At 48.5% G+C, this 25021-nt stretch overlaps 3 protein-coding genes and 1 pseudogene across 6 annotated transcripts; 2 read left to right on the top strand and 2 right to left on the bottom strand.

The window, feature by feature from the left end:
- Positions 1 to 1990: 1990 nt before the first annotated feature.
- On the top strand, positions 1991 to 6967 carry LOC120641430 (prolyl endopeptidase-like). 2 transcript variants are annotated; one of them, XM_039917568.1, is made up of 11 exons: positions 1991 to 2197; positions 3662 to 4082; positions 4245 to 4315; positions 4404 to 4566; positions 4671 to 5264; positions 5368 to 5748; positions 5859 to 5934; positions 6045 to 6108; positions 6225 to 6369; positions 6462 to 6575; positions 6666 to 6967. In XM_039917568.1, the coding sequence occupies exons 1-11, from the start codon at positions 2079 to 2081 to the stop codon at positions 6729 to 6731; spliced, it is 2214 nt and encodes a 737-aa protein (XP_039773502.1). In that variant the 5' UTR covers positions 1991 to 2078; the 3' UTR covers positions 6732 to 6967. The 2 variants fall into 2 exon arrangements, with proteins under 2 accessions (XP_039773502.1, XP_039773503.1); XM_039917569.1 differs by lacking the exons at positions 6462 to 6575; positions 6666 to 6967 and having other exon boundaries at positions 6210 to 6292.
- Positions 6968 to 8614: 1647 nt separating this feature from the next.
- On the top strand, positions 8615 to 11004 carry LOC120641439 (coiled-coil domain-containing protein 124-like). Of its 2 annotated transcripts, XM_039917579.1 has the most exons (4): positions 8615 to 9324; positions 10325 to 10444; positions 10614 to 10661; positions 10740 to 11004. In XM_039917579.1, the coding sequence occupies exons 1-3, from the start codon at positions 8746 to 8748 to the stop codon at positions 10623 to 10625; spliced, it is 711 nt and encodes a 236-aa protein (XP_039773513.1). In that variant the 5' UTR covers positions 8615 to 8745; the 3' UTR covers positions 10626 to 10661; positions 10740 to 11004. The 2 variants fall into 2 exon arrangements, with proteins under 2 accessions (XP_039773513.1, XP_039773511.1); XM_039917577.1 differs by having other exon boundaries at positions 10614 to 11004.
- A 444-nt stretch (positions 11005 to 11448) lies between these two features.
- On the bottom strand, positions 11449 to 15747 carry LOC120641431 (tRNA pseudouridine synthase Pus10-like). 2 transcript variants are annotated; one of them, XM_039917571.1, is made up of 15 exons: positions 15303 to 15747; positions 14491 to 14831; positions 14001 to 14124; positions 13785 to 13899; positions 13517 to 13677; positions 13353 to 13424; positions 13166 to 13234; positions 13019 to 13099; positions 12832 to 12951; positions 12655 to 12729; positions 12407 to 12487; positions 12221 to 12294; positions 12087 to 12147; positions 11853 to 11908; positions 11449 to 11741 (listed from the first exon to the last, which is right to left on the bottom strand). In XM_039917571.1, exons 1-15 carry the CDS (start codon positions 15411 to 15413, stop codon positions 11663 to 11665), a joined length of 1620 nt encoding a protein of 539 aa, XP_039773505.1. In that variant the 5' UTR covers positions 15414 to 15747; the 3' UTR covers positions 11449 to 11662. The 2 variants fall into 2 exon arrangements, with proteins under 2 accessions (XP_039773505.1, XP_039773504.1); XM_039917570.1 differs by having other exon boundaries at positions 12407 to 12517; positions 15303 to 15713.
- Positions 15748 to 16663: 916 nt separating this feature from the next.
- On the bottom strand, positions 16664 to 18495 carry LOC120641434 (annotated as a pseudogene).
- Between the last annotated feature and the right edge of the window lie 6526 nt (positions 18496 to 25021).

Below are 25021 nucleotides of genomic sequence, written 5' to 3' on the forward strand. Positions count from 1 at the left end.
AAAACGGATTCTGAGGTATCTAAGGCACACAACTAAGCTTGGGCTTAAGATTTGCAGGTCATCATCACTACTCATTACTGCCTTCTCAGATGCTGATTGGGCCGGCTGCTTGGATGATCGGCGCTCAACAGGCAGTTTTGCTATTTTCTTGGGAGCGAATTTGGTGTCTTGGAGTGCACGCAAACAAACGACAGTGTCGCGATCAAGTACTAAAGCTGAGTACAAAGCAGTAGCAAATACTACAACAGAAGTGATGTGGATACAAACACTGTTATATGAATTGGGCATTAAGCAGCAAAACTATGGTGTGACAATATTGGAGCTAAGTATCTTTCTGCTAATCCTGTTTTTCATGCGCGGACAAAACATATAGAAGTTGATTATCACTTTGTGCGTGAAAGAGTAGCAAGAAGATTACTTGAGATTGAATATATTTCTACAAAGGACCAAGTGGCTGATGGGTTTACAAAACCTCTCACAGTTCGGCAGATGGAAATTTTCAAGAACAATCTCAACCTAGAAAGGTCAGATTGAGGGGGAGTGTTAGATAATGTAATCTGTTAGGACTCTCAGAGATATGATCGGCCTTTACTTAGTTGCAGTTGTTGTAGTCTTGTTGTAACAGATCTCTTGTAAATTAGTTTGGCCGATCTAATCTCTAGAGCTCTATATATTGTAACTCTCCTATGCATTGCACGTTAAGTTAACACGCATACGCTAGCACCCTGAGTTTAGGGGCAGCGCTTCTCCCACGCTCGCGCCTCTGATTTCTTTCAGATGGGAATTCCGATTCGTCGGGCGTCCTATCAGTAGCATTCCCGCATCCCTCGTCTCCGGCGGCTCCCACCGCCATACTCTACTTCCTACTCCGCTCTAGTCCTGACCCACCAATTGTCTACCCGGACCTACAACGGCTGGTGGCGTTCCACCGTTTTGCCGTATTGCCCCTCAACCCGTCACTATTAGATTTTGCTGTTGCCCCACCTTTATTCTATGTTCTATGGCTCTATTTGTTTCCGATTATAATCGCTTATTGGTGGAAATAAGCGATAATTCCACCAAACACCTTATTTATTTTCGCTTCTATGCTAATCCGCTTCAGAGATTTGAACTATAAGAAGTGAGAAAATTTTCGCTTCTCTCGGCCACGCTTAAATTATAAACTAAGCAAAAACAAATAGGATCTATGTCTAGCGGTGAATCGTGATACCCCGAAACCAGCGGGAGACGACCGATTTTACACAGAAGCGAGCACTTGTTATAGAATAACGTAACTCTCGGATTGACTTCGAGTATTAGTGAGCGTACTAATCCTCAGTTTGACTTGGAGCGTTCCCTCCCAGTTCTTCACCCGGCAAAAAAAAATCAGAAATAAATCATATCCCAATTCCCCTATATTGAGATGGACGTCAAGGCCCAGCCAAGAATCTCGATTCTCGACAGTAAAAAAAAAGAAGGTACAGACTACAGACACAGAGGAGAATCCTGGGCGACGGTAAACTCACAACGAGGCCCCGGCTCGTGAGCTGTCTGCCGCGCCGTGCAGCGTGACAGCGACGCATCCCACCCGCACCACCCCCCCCCCCCCCCCCCCCCCCCCCCCCCCCCCCCCCCCCCCCCCGGAGATGAGCCCATGCATGGCAACATCGTTGCACCTCCATGGCGACATCCTGCGACTCGGCGTGGCCTCGTATTATTCAGTCCGCCGGAGCTGTCTCCCTCCTTTTCCCTCTCTCTGTACGAGAATAAAATAAAAATCCATCCTACATTTTTCGCTGCCAACAGACCTGCGATACTTGTAAAGCAAAGAGCCAAAGATGTGCAGATTATCACCAAACTTTATCCGTCGGTGCAGAATTTTCTTTTCTTTTTGCTGGTACTATCTCGGCATAGTTAATTGCCTAACTTCTTTAAGAAAAAATGAAAAGGAAACGCCCGCCGCATGATCACACATCGTGGGGGCTCTATATAACGCTCCGTCCACTGTGTTGCCATCGGGCGACTTCTTCTTCGTGCCTCCGCTCAGCCATCCCCGGCCCCCTACCCACCGCCGTGGTGCTCTGCTTCCCCGGTCGCCCATGGGGTCCCTGACCGCCGCCGATGAGCCGCTGCCGCCGCTCAAGTACCCTCAGGCCCGCCGTGACGACGGCATTGTAGACGACTACCATGGCGTCCTCGTGCCGGACCCATACAGATGGTGAGTATTTTGCACCTGATTTCTGCCGCTTATTACCTTTTAGTGTCTCGTTTTGGAAGAACTTAATGTTCGTTCCCGCACCTTGTGTTACTGCTCGCGTTATTGCTGTATAATAAATTTTTGCAGGCCTAATAATCGTAGACCATCACTGTATAGTAGCAGAGAAATTCTTTTAGATCAGTCTCAATGGAGGTTTTATGACATTAAATATCATCAATTTTGCTGATATGATAAGAAGAGAGAAGAATGAGATTTCATGGAATGTGAAAAGAGTTTCATCACCATGAAACTCATCTGGCATAGTTACCTACTTCTCAGTGTAACTGCGCCTATGAAATTCTCACTGAGACTGGCCTTAATTTACGCAGTGAAAAATCGGCAACTATGTTTTCACTTTCTACTAAAGTGAACCGTATTTTTTCCTTCAGGAAAAGCAGTCGAAAAGGCAACAATTTCATAGCCCAATCTACCATTTCTGCTATAATCATTGATACGCAGACCCTTGATGGAGAGGAAAGAGGCAAATATATCTCATTAAATAAGATGCAACCCCATATACTAAATTTACCGTTTCATCAGAACCCACGGGCCACAGTGTAAAAAATTAGTACCCATGCACGTGACGTGGTACTGGCGCGCATGCAGGGCACACCCACCCTCAGACCCTCTTGTGGCCCTGTGCCCCCACATGATCCTCTGAATTCCCTGCAGCAAGGCGCCACTGCCAATGGCGGCACGGTTTACACTGCTGAATCCCGTCTGACCTAACCTAACCTGCTAAGCGCCGTCAGCATCCAGGGCCGGCAGCCACCACTCGCCGGTGCCAAGTTTGACTACTGACAACTTATAAATAAGGAAAAGTTGTTTTAAACTTCAACTATCACAAAAATAATTTAATTTTTAATCTTCAACTATAAAATTGGATGACAGAGACCATCCAATTGACACTGAAACCGGATAAATTTAGCCTTCTAAGTGGTTTTAAAGGTGTTTTTTTTATTTTAGAAAAATTAAAATATTCAAATTCAAATTTAAAATTCGTAATTTATTTTAGTTTAAAAAATACGATACATGTGCCAACATTTTTCTAAAAATATAATCTATATTTTAGCATTCTACTTGATTGTTCATATCCATTTTTTTATATCTCTACTAGTATCTGTTTGCTTATAGTTATGCCTATTGTTTATAAATTTACACTAAATTAGTTTTGATTTTTTTAATCTAATTATTTATTTCTTATTTTTTTTAAAAAAATACAAAACCACTTTTAAAACCACCTAAGTACTGAAATTTGTGCGGTTTTAATAATTGGTCGACCCTCGTTATCCGATTTTTTTGTTGAATGTTGAAAATTGGACTTTTATGATAGTTCAAGATGTCAATTGGACTTTTTTTTTATGATTGCGAGCACGCTGTTTTGTGTTTCATGGTTTACACATACCGCTGCCGGTTGATTAACAGGATGGAGGAGCTGGACTCGGAGGAGGTGAAGCAGTTCGTGGACGCGCAGGCGGCCGTGTCCGACGCCGTGCTGTCCACCTGCGACCACCGCGGGCGCCTGCGCGGGCAGCTCACCGCGCTCTTCGACCACCCGCGCTTCCGCGCGCCGCTGAAGCGCGGCGGCAGCTACTTCTTCTTCCACAACCCGGGGCTCCGGCCGCACAGCGCCCTCTACGTGCAGCACGGGCTGGGCGGCGACCCCCGCGTGCTGCTGGACCCCGCCGCCTTCAGCGAGGACGGCACGGTGTCGCTCGGCGTGGTCGGCGTGAGCGACGGCGGTGACCACCTGGCCTACGGCACCAGCGGCAGCGGCAGCGACTGGGTCACCGTCAGGGTCATGCGCGTGCGCGACGGGGAGCACCTGCCCGACACACTGGCCTGGGTGAGCGCCTCAAGCCATCAAGCCTGCCTGCCTCCTGACGACACGAGCTCTTTATCGATCAGCATCAGCTGTCTCTCAGAGTTTCAGACTTTCAGTTCAGCTAGCTGATCCGATCCCTGACTGAATTGTATCTTCCAAAAAAAAATGCAACGGTGCATGCAGGTGAAATTCTCGCGCATCGCGTGGACTCGAGACGGGCTGGGGTTCTTCTACTCTCGTTTTCCAGCTCCAAGGTCAGTGCAGAAATTTAGTTGTTTTGAAGAAACGGCAACTGTGTGTGTTTCAAGCTTCAGCGGGCAATGTTGGTGTGCTGGTGAGCAGGGATGGTGAAGCGGTGGATTCTGGGATCAAGACTGACGTCAACCTCAACCACGAAGTCTACTACCATTTCCTTGGGACGGACCAGTCGCAGGACGTGTTGTGCTGGAGAGACCCTGACCATCCCAAGTACATCTACATCCCTGAAGTCACTGAAGACGGCAAGGTGTGTTGTGCTTTTTGTTTTGTAAAAAATTCCTAATGTCAAAGCACTGACAGCAGCGAAGGTAGTCCAGTCCTAATGTGACATCTGTTGTTCCTTTGTGGCAGTATGTGATCCTTTCGGTTTCAGAAACTTCAGACCCCGTGAACAAACTGTACTACTGCGATCTCTCAGCTCTTGCCCATGGTCTGGAAGGCCTGAAGGGCACCCACGGCGTGCTCCCCTTCGTTAAGCTCGTGGACAGGTTCGAGGCGCACTACGGCCTCATCGCCAACGACGGCACCGAGTTCACATTCCTCACCAACAAGGACGCTCCGAGGTACAAGCTGTCGAGGGTCGACGTCGACGAGCCCGGATCGTGGGCAGACGTCCTTCCTGAGGACGAGAAGGCTGTCCTGGAATCGGCCTGCGCCGTCCATGGCGACAAGCTCCTGGTGAACTACCTGTCCGATGTCAAGTACGTCCTGCAGATGAGGAGCTTGGTTACTGGGGAGCTGCTTCGTGACATACCCATTGACATCGGCACCGTCAACGGGATCTCCGGTAGACGAGTGGACTCTGAAGTGTTCGTCGAGTTCGCGAGCTTCCTTACCCCGGGAATCATCTATAGGTGCGATGTCAGCACTGAGGTCCCGGAGATGAACGTGTACAGAGAGATTTCAGTTCCTGGCTTCGATCGAAACGAGTTCGAAGCAAAGCAGGTAACTTTGCTAACCTGAAGAAACTGTCAAGAAATACAACTTTTCTTGTCTGAATAACCTGAGCATCATATCTGAACTACACTGTTGTTGTTTTTATTTTCAGGTGTTCTACCCAAGCAAGGACGGAACCAAGATCCCGATGTTCATCGTCTCCAAGAAGAACCTGGACCTGAACGGATCGCACCCGGCGCTGCTGTTCGGCTACGGCGGCTTCGGCATGAGCGTGACGCCGCAGTTCAGCGTCGCCCGCGTGGTCCTCATGCGGAACCTGGGGTTCGTGGCGTGCGTCGCCAACATCCGGGGCGGCGGGGAGTACGGCGAGGGCTGGCACCGCTCTGGGTCCCTCGCGAACAAGCAGAACTGCTTCGACGACTTCGCCGCCGCCGGCGAGTTCCTCGTCGCCGCGGGGTACACCAGCCCGGCGAGGCTGTGCATCGAGGGCGGCAGCAACGGGGGGCTCCTGGTGGCCGCCTGCTTGAACCAGGTCAGCCTTCGTTGCGTCGTGCCCTCGTGCTCGTGCTGGCTCAGTTTGATGGTTGGCTGCAGAGAAATGAGCAAGAACTGACAAGGATTTGTGGTCGCGTTGCGATGCAGCGGCCTGATCTGTTCGGGTGTGCTCTGGCTCACGTGGGGGTGATGGACATGCTTCGGTTCCACAAGTTCACCATAGGTTCGGCCTCTGCTCCTGAAAACCACATCCTGTTACAGACTACTAGTAGTTTCGCTGCAACAATGGTGACATGTCATGGGGTTGGGGTGTGCTCCTCTGCATCTGCACAGGCCGTGCGTGGACGTGCGACTTTGGGTGTTCGGAGAACGAGGAAGAATTCCACTGGCTTATCAAGTACGACACACTGTTCTGTTCATTCTCTGATGAACGTTGGGCCAAATTAATTAAACTCTGCTTCGACTTGCCATTGCTCTTGCTCACTGCTGAATAACCAGCCGCTGCTGACGCAGGTACTCTCCCCTCCACAACGTGCGGCGGCCGTGGGAGGAGGCCGGCGACGACCCCCGCCGCGGCCGCCAGTACCCTCCGACCATGCTGCTGACGGCCGACCACGACGACCGCGTGGTGCCGTCGCACACGCTCAAGTTCCTCGCGGTACGCTCGTGATCCATCGGATCAATTGGGTTGGGGGCTTCCTTTGTTCCATCGATCGATCCCGTCTCACTCTTTCCGATCGATCGGAGCAGACGATGCAGCACGTCCTGCGCGCGGGCGCGGAGGGCAGCCCGCAGACGAACCCCATCATCGCCCGGATCGAGCGCAAGAGCGGCCACGGCTGCGGGCGCTCCACGCAGAGGATCGTATGCTCTCTCGCCGCCCCCTTTGCCCTTCGCCACCTGCCCGCTCCTCGAACTGAATCGCTTTTTGTTCTGTCGTGGATGCCTTGGCAGATCGACGAGGCGGCGGATCGGTACGCGTTCGCGGCGAAGATGATGGGAGTGTCCTGGATCGATTGACTGACCCCCGGCCCGACTCACCGTGCGAAGCTGGCAGGAGCTCGTGAGGGTTCGACTTCGACGCACACCATTGGCTGCCTTACACAGGATGCAGGTGCTGGTGCTGGGGTGGTAGGCTAGATGGAACCGGTAGTGACGTATTGTACTATAACTGGCTAACTGCCCGGGTTGCCAAGATTACATGGATATACTTACATGATGTGTGCATATACGTAACAGGATGTGTTTCAGTGTTCTGAACGCTTCGTTGGCTCTCCGAGTCAGCGACGTGTCATGCTCACGTAGACGTGTACCGATCCTAGAACATCAAAGCAAATATAGAGACAATAAAAATTAAAAATCAAAGATGAAGAGCGGTATCCTAGAAATACCCCGTAAGTCTTTTGAACGAAGTAAGTCTAACTTTCCGTCTCTTTATAAACAATGAAAATATTCTCGCTTTAAAGAAAAAAAGATGCAACTCTCGCTTCTCAAGAATTCAAACAATTTCAAGTTTAATCAAATTTGTAAAAATTACTAATCACTATGTTCTGCTGCAACCAGCAACAATACTTTTTTTTCACACTAAATCAGCACCAGCCATCAGTCAATCAGTAGTATTTTTTTTCTCACACCAAATCAGCACCGGCCATCAGTCACAGCCAGCCGAACAAAATTTATTTTTCCAAATAGATTCAGTATATAAAATTTACACAGGCTTATATCCTTTTTACCGCCAAGCCAAGTCGTGTGCAGCAGTGCAAGTGCAAGTGCGCATCCAGGTGATTACGTCATCGACCTCGACCACCAGAACAGGCTTCTCGCACGCGTGCCCTAGCTTCCTGACTCACCACACACCGCCGTCCAATTTCAGAATTTCTCCAGCCAAGGCACAAGGCTGTCAAGGCACCTCAACCCAGTGTTTTCCTTACCGATCGGTAACCGCCGGTTACCGCCGATTTTTACCGATACCGCTACTAGGCGGCAACCCATACCGGCGGTAAATTTCGAAAAATTTCGCCCGAATTTAAAATTTTCAAAAATATTTGAAATAAAAAAGAAAAAAATATGGTAAGAAAGTAGAGATGACATACATCATTCTAATATAGAACATGTTCAAATATTTGACTATTTGGGCACTCAAAAAAATAAAAAAAACTTTCGGACCGGTAATCCCGAGCGGTATCCTCTAATCCCGAGCGGTATTCGGCGTTTTCCGAGCGGAAATCGGCGCGTTTGGACCGGAAACCACTGCATTGTGAGTATTTCTTGATTTTACATTGATTTTTAGATGTTTGTTGTGTAGCTATATTCAAAAACATGTGTTCATATTAGCTATATGGATCCATTTGTTCATGGTAGTTGGATGTTAATTTGTTCATTTTAGCTATATGTATATATGTGTTCATATTTCAAATATGTACATATATTTTCATTTGTTCATTTGTTCATTTGGACCGGAAACCACTACTATGTATTATATATATTGACAATGATAGTTTGTGAGGACTATGGTTGTGATGATTTGCATGGACTATTATTGTGATGATCTATATGGACTTTGGATGTGAATTTCTATTTTTATGGATATGAACTTCTATTCTATGTATGTGTAAATGTTATATAATTGTTTGATATATACCATCAGTAATGATATTTACAAAATTACGGTGAAATGCTGCCAAAATTTTTAATTTTCCAAAATCATACGGTGTTTACCGGTTAAAAACGACGGTTACCGGTCGGTAAACATTGATTACCGGTCGGTAAACAACGGTTACCGATTTTTTGAATTTGAATTGTCATTTCGAGCGGTTTCTAGCGGTTTTCGGCGATTTACCGCCGGTTTACCGATACCGCTAGTTAGCGAAAATCGCTTTACCGTCGGTAAGGTGAACCCTGCCTCAACCTCGCCCACAGCATAACGCAAGCCCCCCAAATCGCGTGGCTGAGTCCAGATTGCAGTAGCTTCCGGCAATCCCGCCGTCCCCAAGCCCCACCGCCCGCGCCGCCAGTGCCGCACGAGGGGGGCGCGATGCCGAAGAAGATGGGCGTGAACTCCAAGGCGGAGGCGGCCCGCGAGCGGCGATCCGCCGCGGAGGCCGACCGCCGCGACCGCCAGGAGCGCGCCAAGGAGGAGCAGTACTGGGCCGAGGCCGAGGGCCCCAAGTCCCGCGCCGCGCGCCGCCGGGAGGAGGACGCCGAGAAGCGCGCCGAGGCCGCGGCGCGCAAGGCCGAGAACCGCCGCCTCGCCGAGGCCGAGGCCGCCGCCGCCGCCGCGTCCGCGTCCGCGCCGTCCAAGGCCGCCGCGCGCAAGGCGTCCCGCGTCGCCGCCCCGCCGCCCAAGGTCACCGAGGCCGAGCTCGCGCGCCGCCGCGAGGAGGAGAGGCTCCGCTTCGAGCGCGAGGCCGAGGCCGCCAAGAAGCGCGCCGCGCGGGTGGCCGAGGAGGAGGAGTACGAGCGGGTCGTCCTCGTCGCCAACACCAACAGGGACGACTCCATCATCGAGGCCAGGTCGGTCGAGGAGGCCATCGCGCGGATGTCCGTCGTCGATCCGCAGGCGGCCCTGCCCGCTGACAAGCATCCTGAGCGTCGCCTCAAGTCGTCCTTCAAGGTAGACCAAAATTTGTCATTCCCCCTTTTTACTCTAAATTGTTTGCAGCTATGTGAAGCTTTGTAAATCATTGAGAAAATAGAAATGTGCCATTATGTGAGGTAGTGTGTTTGGTTCATCTGACCTGCCATTAGGTTGTAAGGTAGTGTGTTTGGTTCATCTGACCTGCGAGGCTGTGCAATTGTGAAAATTAAAATTGCCTTAGTGATTGGCCAATTATGGTTTATCATCACTAACTGAAGACAATTGAACCTCAAAATTTTCTAGAGGAGGGCGGATGGGTTGATACCTGAATAACTGAATTATTAGTTGCAAACAGCCTTCTTTGTAGACACTATGATGGGCAACATCCATGGTACTTACTGTTGCAGTGGCAGTAGGCAGTAGCACCATTTTGAAATGACACACTATCTTCATGGTTGAGATGCGATATCAAAGCAATACTGCAATAAGATCACACTTTTTTCTTTCCTACTCTAGCCTATTCCTACAATGGACCTCTGGAATATGCGTATGCATAAATTCTTTTTGGTTCATACTTTTTCGTCATGGTGTCACAAATTTTTGATGATGGAAAACTGTACAATAGTTGCTGATCAGCGACACATTTACCCCTAATATAGCATTGCAATTGACCTAGTTCAAACCTATGAAGTACTGATATACAGGCAAGAGATTGGTGATACAAAATTATATAAAAAACACCAACACAAAATAATGCTGCATATATATTAAAAGTAAAAATATCTAAGTATTCAAAGATTACACTCATGGTCTTCTATGTTCACTAGAATTTGGAATACAGGGTAACTGACAGGCAAATACATATTTAATTACTTGTCTTTCGAGGCGGTGTACCAATGTGTTCTGTTCTGTGTTGTCATGTTTACAAAATCCAACCTTGATGTTGTTAGTTTTTCAATTTTGTAGGCATTTAATTCAATTACTGCTTAATATGTCATTTGGTGCTGAATTGCATTTGAAACAATCTTTGTGACAGGCATTTGAAGAGGCAGAACTTCCCAAGCTGAAGGAAGAAAAGCCAGGCTTAACACTGAATCAATACAAAGACATGATATGGAAACTATGGAAGAAGTCTCCAGACAATCCTCTTAACCAGGTTTGCTGATATTTACCATAACTTCTACAAATATTATCATGCATTGATAACTAAATTTATTTTTGTTCCTTCTTATACTTTGGGAGTAGAAACGGCTATGCATATTGAATTATGTGTTTAGAATGATGTATTTCTGAGTTCTGATCCCGAAACATATATTTATGTGCAGGCTGCTGAGTGATGTTGCATTCCTACTGAACCACCTGAGTAATTTGAGGCAAGTCTGCAATATTTGTGACTTATTTGGGCTTGTTCTATACTGCTGTAATGTTTCATGAACAATAGCATATTGCAGACCAATCCCCAAGCAGGATTGGATGCGCAGCAGAGCGTGAACCAGGCAGATGCTCAGTTTCTCGGCTAATAATCACAAAGCTGCAATGTATATTGATTAGAGATTTTACTCAGTTTCCTTTTTGTGCTTTAACATGGTCGGGGCATGTTTGGTACCCCAAACATCGTTTGATTGCAACTGTACTTTGAATTTTGAACGAATTGGTGCCATGGGCTGGACCATGATATGTCAATTGAGTTACAGAGGCAACTTGTTTGTCTTAATCTTTCTCCTGTGCATAATATGGCTCTATAATAGCTTGCCATGTCATTGCACCTGAACGACACGGACATTACAAAAGTTTATGTGTAGACCGGAGTTACAAGTATGGTGGCATTTACTCCCTCCATTCCAAATTATAGATTGTTTGATCTTTTATGAGCGCAAGTTTGACCACTCGTCTTATTAAAAAAATTTATACAAAATATCATTCTTTTGTTGTCTCTTGCTTTATCAATACCAGTTCTTTAAAAATAATTTAAATTTGATTATGTTTGCACAAATTTTGTGAATAAAATGAGTGGTCAAACTTGAGGTCAAAAAGAACAATATACGATTTGAAACGGAGGGACTAAATTTTTGAGTATTATGCTATCACAGTCGGTGGTGGGTTTGGTCGCTGTCACGCATTTTTAACATAGTATTGTGATGTGATTGACCAAGCAGGACATCAATAATGCAATTTGGAGATTATCGGATTAGTTTAACAGCATTACATGACAATAGTCGTGCATTGCCAGTGTTACTCAGTGTGCATATAATTCTGTTGTACATCTCCAACATAATATAGCCGAGCTTGTACGGGCAACGAACAAAGCAGATTTTGGCACCCTCGCTCCTGTGCTTGTAAATGCCGCATTGCATGGCTACTTGAGCACGAGCTTCTATTGGAGGAAGTCCATCTTAACATCAGTGACATCGAGTTGCAAAATCTCAGCTCTGCAACCTAATATGGTGCCGATACTGCAATAGCAGGACGAGCGAAATGAGGACCAAATATGCATCTTTTTATTCCATGGACCACTGTATATTTGACATTTGACAAACAGGGAGGGTAAATAAAGAAAATGATACCTGGGGTGCGTGCGTCCAAGATCACCGTGCACGAATTCCTTGATGTATGTTCCAGCCTATGAACATAAAACAGTGGATTACAAGAAAAGAGCAAACTGAACACTAGATGCACGTTTAGGCCTTAGTTTTTATGCATTTCCCTAGCGATATGAAGGAAAAAATAACATACAGCCAAAAATGATAATGATAGTGAAATGATTCTACAGAAAATGGCAAGATAGTTCCAGTACTAACCTGGGTGCATAGTTGCAACAAGTAATAGTTTGAGCCGCCAGCAACTTTCTCAATTTCCATCCTGATGGACAAAAATACTGCTTCTCAGATGATGCTAAATTTTGAATAATGGACTATATAAAGCTGGGGCTCACCAGTGTATAATACGTTTTCGCTCTAATGGGCTTCTACGATGAAGTACTCTTATTGAGGTCTTCTGTACAATCTCCTACAATCGAGGCACAAGAATACTGTCAAATTTTATGGCACATATTTTATCAAAAAATCAATTACAGAACAACCAATCAACAGTATTGATTACATCACAGGTTTGGGCTTACCATCTCCTTTGTAACAGAAATATTATGCAGATCATTTTCCACCAATTCACGAGAAGTCCATATAAGGGCAGCATATTGTTTCTGCACATATATAATAAAATAAGCCTTACTCTAGCAAGGCAATGTGTAGCTTCAGCAATTCAGGTAGTAACGCAACATGGCAGGGGAAAGAAGTATTGAAGGGAAGTCAGTAACAAATCTAACAGCATCATTCAGCACAAAGATATACGCTCAATTGTGTATATTACCTGTTTCTCTGCTTCTCCTTCACGCATCATTGTCCATATTTCATTGCCTACCAACTTGAGATTTCGAACTCTGACCTATGACATCATGAGATATAAGCAAATCATATGCAATTCCAAATGCTTTTCAGTTTGTGCATCCTCTACAGTTTTGATTCAGTGTCAGGATTCAGCTCTTACATATTTCATTTCAGAGTTGTTTATTCTGTCTTCAATTTGTTGAACTTCGATTTCAGATGGGATGGACCGAACATTCAATAATTCAACTAGAAATGGACGACCAGATCCAAGCATCCGTACCTGCATATATGATATGTTCAGCGTAGCAAATAACAGGCACAGTTCCAGAATCCAGACATAACATTACATCAATGTCTTCTCTTCCAGCAGCATGGAACTTGCATCTATCAACTCTGCAGATGGCACGTACATTCCCCCCAATTATCTCCTACAGAGGTTAAAGTTATGTTCAGGAGTGGTGCTCTTTCTTGGACAGAGTGAGAGATAAGCTTACCTCAACTGAAGCTTCCCCCATTCTCTCATCATCTATTATCCAACATGACTGACTGACATTCCTTGAAAGCTGACAATGAAGAATAGCATCATGAGGGAACAGGAACCTAGTGGAATAAAACAGGTATTCATGCTATTTTCTGCTATGAATGATGATGCAAGTTAGATAAAGGATTAACTGTGCACACCTTCAAATATCTTCCACCAATATATATAGGTGATCTCAGGCATGATATCACAAGATGGCAGGGTTTGGACACCTGAAGTGATTGAATTAGCTGATAAAACAATTGGTACAAATATTTTCCCATTCCCTAGAACCAATAATAAAATAGCAGCATAGAGTAATCACCTTTTCAGGAGGCAACTGAATTAAATTACAGAATTCACGATCTTGGATGCTCTCAAGAGTCTTGTAGATGAATGAATCTGATTCACTTATTTGTTTATTGTTGGCATCTGCTGAATTCCTTTTATGCGCCTCATTCGAAGTATCACCTCCGTTTCTTGAATCTGTTAAAGCATCACAAAAATCATCAGCTGGATGACAAATCTGATACATCTTACTTCTTAAGTATACTAAAATAGTGTGTTGGAAATGTGTGCCAGTATGATGGAACCTGCTTTTCTTTTACGGTTGTTCTCATTCGGCAATAAACTATGAAGCTTTTGTGAAGCATCACCATGAGTATATGTTAAGCGAATTCTAAATGAACTGTTACCATATTTAGCATTCTGCACAAATTCAATCAACCATGTTTAGGTAAGCGAACAAGGAACTGTTAGTCTTAGAACAAGGAATCACCTGAACTACAGTACAGTCATGAAACACTTACCATCTGTTTTTCGAGTAATGGTACTATCAACAGTCGCAAGGCTTCCTTCACTGACATGGTTTGTTGTGGAAACATTTTGTCCTTGAACCAATTCTCATTGCCAAATTTTTGTTTCATGTACAATCTGTTCAGATAAAGTCAACACATTATACAAACATTGACGTGGTACCACATATTTCATTTCATATATGAAAAACGTATGAAAAATAGACATTAATCACATGCAAATCTCGACAATAGAAAAATGTATGAATTTACATTAAACCATGCATTAATAGTTGAAGACTAAATATGGCCTAGTGCAGTAGTGCTATGAAACTTTTGCCAACAAAGTTGTGATCGCATTTCTTTACAATATAATCATCCTTTACAATATGATTACCAACAAGAATTCTGGCATTATCAATATAATGCTACCAGCCTACCACCATGAGTAACCTGTAAAAAATGAGGATAACTGAGGCAGATATTGTTAAGTAGAGATGATTACCTAACAGCACACTCATTAGCAGCTATCACTGGCGGCAGTGAGATTTCTAGAGAGAACTCGCCAACTTGGTAACCCTCCTTTTGCACTACTCGAGATATCATTGAAGAGATGCTTTCATTATGGGGCACTTCTAGACCTTCATCTCGATGCCAGGCTGGCAGCAATACTCCCAAGCAAACAGAGCAGTATGAATCATCTGCTGACAGACATGAACAAGACCCTCCTTTTATGGAACCATCATGCTCCTCAAGAAAGGAATGCAAAACTGATGAAGTAAGTGATGCACACGAGCAGGCACTGCTATAGGCTCCGAGCAGGCGCAGGATGCAGCGTACACAGGCCTGCAATACGACAGAGTGTTCATCATGTTTCATTGTCTCTGCAATTCTGAATAGAGCATCAGCAGGTAGGATGTACATCTAGGAGAACTTCAACATATAGAAAATGGGGGCCTTATAAAAATTCAATAAACCTCCCAAGCATCCATACTGGAGGCACAGGAAATAGAGCGTCCGTCACTATGAACAAACAGCAGTCAGAATTTGAAATCAAAAGAGTCCACACCACAGAACAAAGCCTCTCTTTCGAACTTGCTCAAATAATCGACCCCCAATATATATAGAACTAAAATGCTTTTATAGGCTAGCAGAGTAGAAGCGAAAAACCCAGTGTTCAAAGCAATACAAAATCAGACATAAAAACCGCTCCGCCAATCTAACGGGCTCGCGCGGCGGTGAAACCGAATCCTTGGAGATCAAGCAGCGAACACCGAGCAAGGCAGCAAGCACATGGGCAGGTAAGAGCAGCCGTACCCCGACGGAGAGGAGGTGGTGGACGGCGTGGAGCGGCGGGAAGGAGGACTCCGCAGCGCGCTCAAGGATGCTCCGTGCCTCCGCCTCCGCCGATGCATTGGTGTCAGCCATGGAGGGCTAAATCCCAGCTGATCCCCCCGGTGCCGACCTGCGACACGGGCTGCTGAGAGAGCTAGGCGGTCAAGCAGGTTACGCTTAATCTCGTGTCAGTAACTAGTCCCGGTCGCCGGAACCGGCGCGGCGAGACGACGGGGTGTGGAGTTCCAGGCGTGGAGCGCGGCGGCCGGCGAGGGCCGAGGAGCCGGGAGGTAGGGCCGTAGGGGGTGTTCCTAGCTAGCGGCCGGCGGCGCGGTGACGGGAACGGGAGAGATCGAGGCGCGGAGCGAGCAAGAGCAGATGGGCTGGGAGCGAGCTGGGCGGGCCAGCTACAGTGTCGCGCGTGTGCAGCAAACCGGATGCGAGGCTTCGTCGGCCTTTGTGGCTTGGGCTGTCCATTGGTTGCCGAAAGTGGGTGTTCTGGGCTGGGCCGTGAATTTAGACCTGGACTGGACTGCTTGCTGGGGAGCCCATAGGAACCGGAAATCCTATACATGCGGAATACCCCCCACCTTCCGGTATTTAAAATTCGTACAAATCATTTAATTCATTAGATCTACTCAACTCAACCTTAATCTTCCTTCTCCTCCTACCCGCTTCCTCCATGCGCCGCCGCCCCTGGTCCGCTTGCCGCGCTCCTGCACGCTGCGGCTGCCACTCGCTGCGCCGCTGCCGCTGCGTACTGCGCGCTGCGCAAGCTGCAGAGCCGTGCACGCTGCCGCCGCCGAGCCGCGGGCTGCCGCCGCCGCGCCCGCGCACGCCGCTGCTGGAGAAGAAAAGCCCACCTTATCGGAGAAGAAACCTTCAACATTTTCATTTCAATATTTTCAATATTTTATATTTCTAATTTCAACATTTGTCTTTTACAGTTTCAACATTTCAAAAACCAAATATTGAACGTGTTTAACAAAATATTGAATATATTTACAGCAGATAATTGGATCAAAGTAGATTTTAAAAATAAATACCTTATCTATCTTTCACAAGACATATAGGAGCCCCCATAGGAACTGATACTTCATTTCGCCATAAAACCAAGTTTCTGCATCAAATCATATTGGCTCTCCTCTTTTGTGCCCCTTAATACAGGGGCAAAAGTTTGAGCATAATAGTACTGGCTATTAGCCGTCCTTTGTTTTCTCAACCCGAAGAAAATGACTAATGCGGCGCGCAAGGGCTTTAATAATACTCCGGAAAACAGCACAATCAATATAATGCAGTCATTATCATTCTTATTACCAGACGCGTATATAAACACCCCCAGTCTTTTTGTTTGGGACAAACATGACAAGCAACAGATGTCAATGCGTATAGGAATCTTCGGTCACGAGCACGCCGCCCACGACGAGAACCTTCTCGACGCGCGCACCAATCTCTAGAGCCTCCAATATCAATCACAATCTCCTACAAAGTATTTGTCACACGCACCCACATCGCGCCGCCACTTTATTAGTAGTATTACATTACATACAGTGGCATCGACAACCAATGCAAACGCGTGCTCCTCCTCATGGCCGCGCCGCCACCAGCTGCTTCACGTTAACCGGGCTGACGAAGCGCTCGGTGCCGCCGCCGAAGAGCGCCCTGGCGGTGATCGCCGACGCCGCCTCCGTGGGGTGGAACCTATCCCAGAAGAAGTAGCCGCTCCGGTCCTGGCACGGGGTGACCGAGCTGTTGCACAGGCCCGCGCCGAAGTCCCCGCCGCCGCAGCACGCGTGGTCGAGCGTCGTGAAGTCTGCGAAGAACGGAGCATCAGAGTCATCAGAGTCATCATCATGGGGGAAAGGATCGAAACGAATATAACAAGATTTTAGCTGGTTTGGTTTCTAGTCGATCGATTGCGTACTGGCGTTGCCGAAGACCCATCCGGCCATCCCGACGGCGTCGCCGAGGGAGTAGCTCATGCCGGGCAGCTCCTGGCTGAGGCCCTGCAGCATGGCGGCGATCATGGGGTAGAGCTGCCGGGAGAGGTTGTTCGCCGTGCCGAGGCACCCGAGCCGGTCCACGTCCCCGTAGTCCTTGGCGACCTTCCTCTGGAGCGGGCAGCAGCCGACCAGCGACGGGCTCAGCACGCTGAATCTCCTCGCCCCGGCGGCGTGCAGCTCCTGCGGCGCTTTGTATTAGTAATAGTATTATTATATTTCACGCTGAATTTTAGAGATCACCAAATTATCTCGCCATCTCTATGACGATGATGCATGTATAATACCTTGACGTTGCTCGTGTAAGAGGCAATGAGCCCTTGCAAGAACGCGGTGTCGTTGCGGATCGTAGGGCTGCTGACGTTAGCTTCTGTGATAAGATGGTCGGCGTACTCGAACAGGTCGTTGCTGCCGACGCTGATGAAGACGAGGGACTTGGCGATGAGATCATCATCCGCCGCCCGGCCTCCGCTTCCGGCAGGCCTCCGGACGAGGCTCGTGAAGTTCCCGACTTGCTCGGACATGGGAATCGCCTCGCCACACTGCACGGAGAACAGAACGTAACGAGGGGGTGAGCTCGCGTGCAGCCGCGCACCGACGGCGCCGATCGATCAACAGCGACGACGACCACCCAAGGCGGCGCCAAGCGCGTACCACTTTGTTGTTCCCGGTTGTCGGGAGAAGCCCCGAGCCTCCTGACGCGAAGTTGATGCCGGCCGTGCTCATCCGCCGGATGTCGCCCGCGTTCGACAGGTACAGGAACGGCGGCGGGCTCTCGGCGAACCCCAGCTGTTGGGCTGTTCGTCGACGATACAATTCTTGGTCAGTCACATTCATTATTCCTACTCTTCCAGGTCTATCGCAACAACATCTTCAAGAGTACTGGATGCTGCGCCATATATACCTAGCAGGTCGGCCAGGTTGTAGCCGTTGCTGAAGCGGCCGGTGGGCGAGTGGCAGGGGTAGTCGAGGCCGTAGGGCCGGCGGTCGGCCCGGCAGCTGACGTTGCACCTGGCCAGGTGGTTGTTGTTGCCGACGTCCACCAGGGAGTCCCCGAACACGAACATCGCCGGCACGAGGGGCTTCTTCGTCGCCGCGGCGCCCCGCACGGCGGCGAGCGCCAGCACCGAGGACAAGGCGACGAGCGCGAGCGCCCCGCGGCGGATGGTGGCCATCATCGGAGCTCGGCCCCTCTGCCTGCTTCCTCAATCCTTCAGAGCGACGACGATGCTGGCATTGGCATTCGTCTCGAGGTGCGTATATATATACGTGCATCTTTAGGAAAAGGACACACGATTTCCTACCGCACATAACGAGCGGGTAAAAAAATTGGGCAGTGTACCAACCGCACGCCAGTATCTTCGGGTCCGTCGCCGCGGCAGTAGATAATCCAAAGGATATGCTGCTTGTTCTGCAGCTCGTAAAAGGTTAAACTCGCGTGCCTTGCGTTCGTCGGTCACGCCGACGATTAAATAAAAATAAAAACGCGCGGGCGTAGAACTTCGACTTGGCCAGCCAGCCAGCGTGCTGAAGAGAGGCACTAGACTTGGAGGGCATGCGGGCAGGGCAAAACTCTGGATAGATTGGGTTTTCAGAGAGGACGTTCGCGGTTGCGTTTGCAGGTGCGTCGTGGTTGGTTCAGAGAACGGCGACGCGAGGTCGCCGCAGCAAGCTAGCTTAGCTGGCATTGTTCTTTGTGGAGCATTGAATCCATCAGCACACAGAGCTGAACTGGTACGGATTATTATTGGCATCTTGCTAAGGGTCTGTTTAGTTCGTTTTATCTGTAAATACAAAATTTTTTTTATGAGAATCTTGCCAATTTAAAATACTAAATGAAGTCTATTTATAAAATTTTTTGCACAGATGGGTTGTAAATCGCGAGACGAATCTAATGATGCTAATTAATCCATGATTAATCAATAATTAAAGAATGGTTACTGTAGCATTACTGTTGCAAATCATGGATTAAGTAGGCTCATTAGATTCGTCTCGCGATTTACAACCCAACCATGCAAAATTTTTTGTAAATAAACTTCATTTAGTACTTCAAATTAGCAAGATTACTTTTCATTTTAATGCGTTTATGATTTTTTTGCGTTTAAGGGGTGGGAACTAAACCGGGCTTGAAATCCTTTTCCGTAATTACAGGCTTGAGCTTAGCCCATGCAGATGTGACAGCTTTCTGGAATTCCGGATGACAGCGGAGGCATAAAAAAAATCGGCAGTTGAATCTTTGGGAGATTATTGGGCATATGGTCCATGCATCAGCGCGAGGAGAGAGTACTCCCTCCGTCCAAAAAAAAAAGTAAATATCACTTTCCAAGGAGTCAAATAATTTCAAATTTAACTAAATTTATACAAAATAGTATTAATATTTGTGTTACAACATAAGTATTTTTAGATTAATAATGTAATATATTTCTATACTACATCTATTCGGAGACACAAATATTAGTAATTTTTGAATAAATTTGGTCAAAATTAAAATAGTTTGACTCCTTGGCAAACGAGATTTATATTCTTTTTGGGACGTAGGGAGTATTATTCTAGTGTTTCAGCGACTCTATGCGGGCATTTTTTTCTCCAATACACACGAGAGCTGTGTATCATTGTATTAAGACGAAAAGAGAGTTTACAACGACGCAGAGCCAAGCTCGCGTTAATAGTGCAACAACGGGTGTCACCAGAGTGGCATAAGAGAGTTACAAAAGCCCCCGAGGGCCAACCTGAAAACTGACTACTCCCTGCTTAAGCAGCCTAGACGTGTCGCTCCCGTCGCGATCCAAAGCTCAACGTCTCGCTTGATCCGGTCTCGAAGCTCCTGCGTAGAAGAGGTCTGGCGCACGAAAAGCCGATTGTTCCGTGAGGAACGAGAGTACTCTATCCTGCATGTGATGAGTGAATTGTCAACCGTGCGGTGTGATTGTGCGCTTGGTCTTTGGATTGCAGGTACACGGGCGTCGAGTGTCGACGGAGAGCTGCCGTGGAGGAGCTCGGGCCGGGTGGCAGTTGTGGCGTCCATTCCTGGATTGAGGATGCAAGCGGCGACGGAAGGCGGGTTTCTTGGTTTGCGCAACAAAATCAAGGAGGCGGACGGCGGTTAAAGACGCCAAGTCGTGGAGGCACGGGCGTCAGTCTCGGGACTGACGGAGGCAACGAGCGTCAACGGCGTCTAGGGCCTCGCTGCGGGCGAGGAGGTGACGGGCGTCGAGCGGCGTCTAGGGCCGTCAGAAGGCCGAGGTGGGAACGGCGTCTAGGGCCACGGCGTGGAGGTGAAATCTTCCCGCGCGAGGAGTTTTGGCGGTTTTCTCAAAACCGGCCACCTACCCGGGTTTCGCGGATCTTCCAAAACCGCGGACCAGATTTTCATCAAGATGGCGGTATCGTGGAGAAGACTTCGCTTCGAAGAAAGAACCTCAGCCGTCAGATGAGATCGTGTACAGGGGGTGCTGCAGGCCAACCAGTCTGACCGGTCTAACCAACCGGTCTGACCGGTCCCGCGGGTATACATACCCCTTCACTTGTGTTAGGTTAGGTGTGGCTTTTGTAACTTGTCCGTGAATTGCTCTTTCTCCCAGGCCGCCGCCCCTGTGTCTCTCTCCCCCTGTTCTTCTCTTTAGAGTAGAATTAGTCCATGGATTTGTGAGACTTTGTGTTGGATTTGTTTGGGAAAGGAGGCCCTATCCTCCTCGTGCCCTCTGGGCTTTTGAATCAATCCAATTACATCCCTCTTGTGCTCTTTTGTGATGTATTTTCGTTTCGTTTTTGATGCACATGATCGAGACGGTTCTTCGAGCTCTTTGCAGTGATTCCCGTGCTTCTAGCCTCGTGCCCAACCTTCTGGAATCGCTAGCTTTTCAGAATTGAAGTTCTTGAGTTTTTGAGAAAACCCCAATCCTTCTTGATCTCCCCTCGAATTCTTAAGATTCTTTGATCTTTAGGACGAGATCTCTTGGGGATATGTTCACGGGGTAGGGGCGAAGCTATCCCCCAAGTTTCATCGATTTTCGTGGTCGTTTGGTCGAGATTCACCGTTTGAATCAAAGTTTTTGGGGTTTTCTGGGTGCCACCGGTCAGACCGATAGGCAAGACCGGTCTGCTCGCCTTTGGACAGACACGACCGGTCAGACCAGTCCAGTGCACCGGTCAAACCGGTCCAGTGCACCGGTCAGACCGGTCCAGGCAGAGAGGTTTGTTGTTTTCCTGATTCGCTTCCGATTTGCTTCGTGGTTTCGCTCGCACGTCCGAGGCCTTTTGTGTTGGTTTAGCTTTTCCATAGCTATTCCAAACTTTGGTCAGAACGCTTGAGGGCTTGAGTGATTTTCGGTATATAGGCCAACGGTTTGAATTTCAGAAGAAATTTTGATCGGCTCCCATTCACCCCCCCTCTGGTCGCCGGCTTCAGTCCCTCAATTGGTATCAGAGCCTGGTTGAGGTTTTCAGTACCTTAACCGGTTCGAAAACCACTTGGCGACCATGACGAGTCTTGGGAAGATCCCGATGTTTTCCGGCGAGGACTATGCCTACTGGAAGATTCGCATGAGAGCCTTCTTGCAGAGCTTGGGAGCCGAGGTCTGGAATATTACCAAGAACCAGGCTTACGTGGTGCTTGCCGCTCGGGTCACTCCTCTTCAAGTGACCGAGCACGAGGCTAACGCCAAGGCTGTCAATGCCTTGTTCGCTGGCGTTTCTAGTGCGGAGTTCTCATGCGTCCAGGGTTTTCAGGAAGTCCACAAGATTTGGACGTGCCTTGAGAACTACCACGAGGGCACACCTCAGGTGAAGGCCAGACTATTCGAGACTCACCGGTGTGAATACGAGAACTTCACACAGGAGCCGGGTAAGAGCATTGACTTGATGTTCAGTCGTTTTCAGTCGATTGTGAACAAAGTCAATGCGAACAGATCTGTTGATGCCCTTGAGTACACAGAGCACGAGAAGGCTCTCAAGTTGCTCTACGCACTTGACCGCTTTGTGTGGGATCTCAAGGTGAACACCATCATTGAGTCTGCTGGCTATGAGGCTCTGACGGTGAACGAGCTTTTCAGCAAGCTCAAGGCCACCGAGGTGGATAACCAGACACGAGCTAAGCTCAATGGTGCCCCTCCTTCCAAGAGCATCGCTCTTGTGACTGGCCCAGGTGGATCGAGCTCTAACGCTAACTCTGCTCTTGGCTTTTCTCTTTCCTCTTTGCCTTCTGTTTCAGATGAGCAGCTGCAGACGCTGGGCGACGACGACTTGTGCCTCCTCATCAGCAAGTTCCAGCGCGTCTACCACAACAGGCAGAGGAAAAAGAACCCCGGGTGCTACAACTGCGGCGATTTGAACCACTTCATCGCCGATTGCCCCAAGAAGTCCGGCGGTGGCCAGAACAACCACTTCGACTACTACCGCCACCGTGACCGCGACGAGGGAGGCTCCAACAAGGAGCGTCAGCGCCACAAGCACAGCAGTCGTGACCGGGGAGGACGCTTCGACAAGGAGTCGCTCAAGAAGCGCTTCCAGTACAAGGCCAAGAAGCGGGAGAAGGCTTTCTGGCGGAGCTCAGCGACCTCGACAAGAGCTCTGACACCGACCGCTCTTCTTCACCGACCTCCGACGATGACGACAAGAAGAAGAAGAAGAAGAAGCGGGACAAGGAAGCCACCGGCTTCATCGGCCTTTGCTTGGCGGCCAGTCGGCGCAAGGGCTTCTGCACCATGGCGGGTGAAGCCGATGGTGCTCGTGCTTCTTCAGGTGGACATGCTACACCGACGCATGTCGACTCTTCTCCTGGATCCGAGAGTGATTCAGAGGTAAACTCCACGATCGACCTACTAGATACAGAGGTTAGGGAGTTGTACGCCGCTCTCGACAACCAGAAAATGCTGCTTTAGGAAGCAGCTAGAGAGCGTAGAAAGCTTAGGGCTGAGCTGGCTTGTGCTAGGGAGAAATCTAGTAAGGATGAGTGCGCTGGCTGCATATCTCACATGAACGATCTTGTTGCTCTCCGTGCCAAGCATGATGAGAACGTCGCGAACTTAGATGTTGCTAAGACTTCGCTTGCTGACGTGTCTCATGAGCTCACTAAGGCCAAGCATGAACTAGAACTGGTTAAGGACGCTCCTATTGTTAGCGATGTGCTTGAATGTGATGGGTGTCCTATCTTTAAGTCCGATCTAGCTTCGTTGCAGTCCAAGTTTGCTACTGTTGTATGCGAGCTAGAGGAGCTTAGGTCTAGACCTGTTCTGCTTGGTGCTTGTAAGCTTTGTCCCACGCTTAGGTCGGAGCTAGATGAGAAGAACGCTTTGATCAAGTCTTTTGGGAAGACTAAGGTCATAGAGTCTAGCCCACCTATCGACTGCTCTGTTTGCCCTGGTTTGATTGCTGATCTGGATAGTCTTGCGGTAGAGAAAACCAACTTAGAGAATGAGAATACCTATCTTAGGGCGATTCTGAGTTGAGTTTCTAGGAGTGAGCCACAGTTGGGCATGATGATTAAGCAGTTCAAGCGCGGTGATGGGTTTGGGTCGGTTACACATACACGAAGTCAGACTTTGACAGGTTGTATGGTAAGATTGGCAAGGCTGCCGGAAACACTGCTAGCACGAGCATGCAGCCTACGCTTGTTGACCCCGCAGATGGTGTGCTTAAAGAACCACCGAAAGCACCTCCGCAGAAGCAGGTTTGGGTTCCAAAACCCAATGAGCTGAGGAATCCTCTCGACACGCTCCCTGCTGCCGCAACCCAGGTTGCCCAGAAGAAGGGGGCTGCTCCTCCCCGTCCGCAGGCTAGGCCTCCACTCCCAAGCGTGAGGTGAGGTACCACTGCGAGTTCTGTGACAGGGAAGGTCACCTGGAGGAGTTTTGCTTCAAGAGGAAGCGGGCTGTGAGGCGAGAGCAGGAGAGACGGAACGCGGACATGTACTCTGCTCGGGTGCATGGTCCTTCTCGGCATGGTGGTAGGCAAGATGCTAGGGCACGCCGTGTAGGTGGAGGTCAGGGAGACGGTGGTGGTTACCGTGCCCCAGCGGGTGGTCGCTTTGCCGGTCGTGCTCCTGGTCGTTTTCAGTACGGCTATGGACCACGGGACCGAGGCTTTGGAGGAGTTTTCGAGGCACCACGCTTTCCTCGCGGTGGTGTTCGTCAGTCACGCGGTAGACGGGATGGGGGATACGCTTTGCCTGGTTTTGCTAACCCTTCTGTAGAGCAAATGGCACGACACTGGTTTGCTACTCACTTTGCTAACCCCAGTGTTGAGACATTTGCTCACCCTTTGTCTCTGTACTGATGTGCAGGTTGGAGGCTTGGAGAACAGGTGGATCATGGACTCCGGTTGTTCGTGCCACATGACCGGAAATGACAAATGGTTCTCCAGCCTCACCCCGATGCGCTCAAAGGAGTACATTGTGTTCGGGGATAATGGAAGAGGAAAGGTACGTGGACTTGGCGCTGTTCGAGTTTCTGATCGCTTTACTCTGAGAGAGGTTGCTTTGGTTTCGAACCTTGGGTTCAATTTGCTTTCTGTTTCGCAACTTCTTGATGAGGGGGTTTGAGGTTCGCTTCAAGGAGGGTTGTTCGCTTTTTTTGGATTCCAGAGGAGATTTGGTTTGCCGGATTACACCTCGTGATCGGGTTTTCTTGGTTGACTTCTCTGGAACTCCTCTTGGCCCTTCTCGTTGCTTGTTGGCCGGTCCTTCTTCTGATTTGTGGAAGTGGC

This window comes from Panicum virgatum, chromosome 7K (assembly GCF_016808335.1).
Source record: "Panicum virgatum strain AP13 chromosome 7K, P.virgatum_v5, whole genome shotgun sequence".
Taxonomy (NCBI): Eukaryota; Viridiplantae; Streptophyta; class Magnoliopsida; order Poales; family Poaceae; genus Panicum; species Panicum virgatum.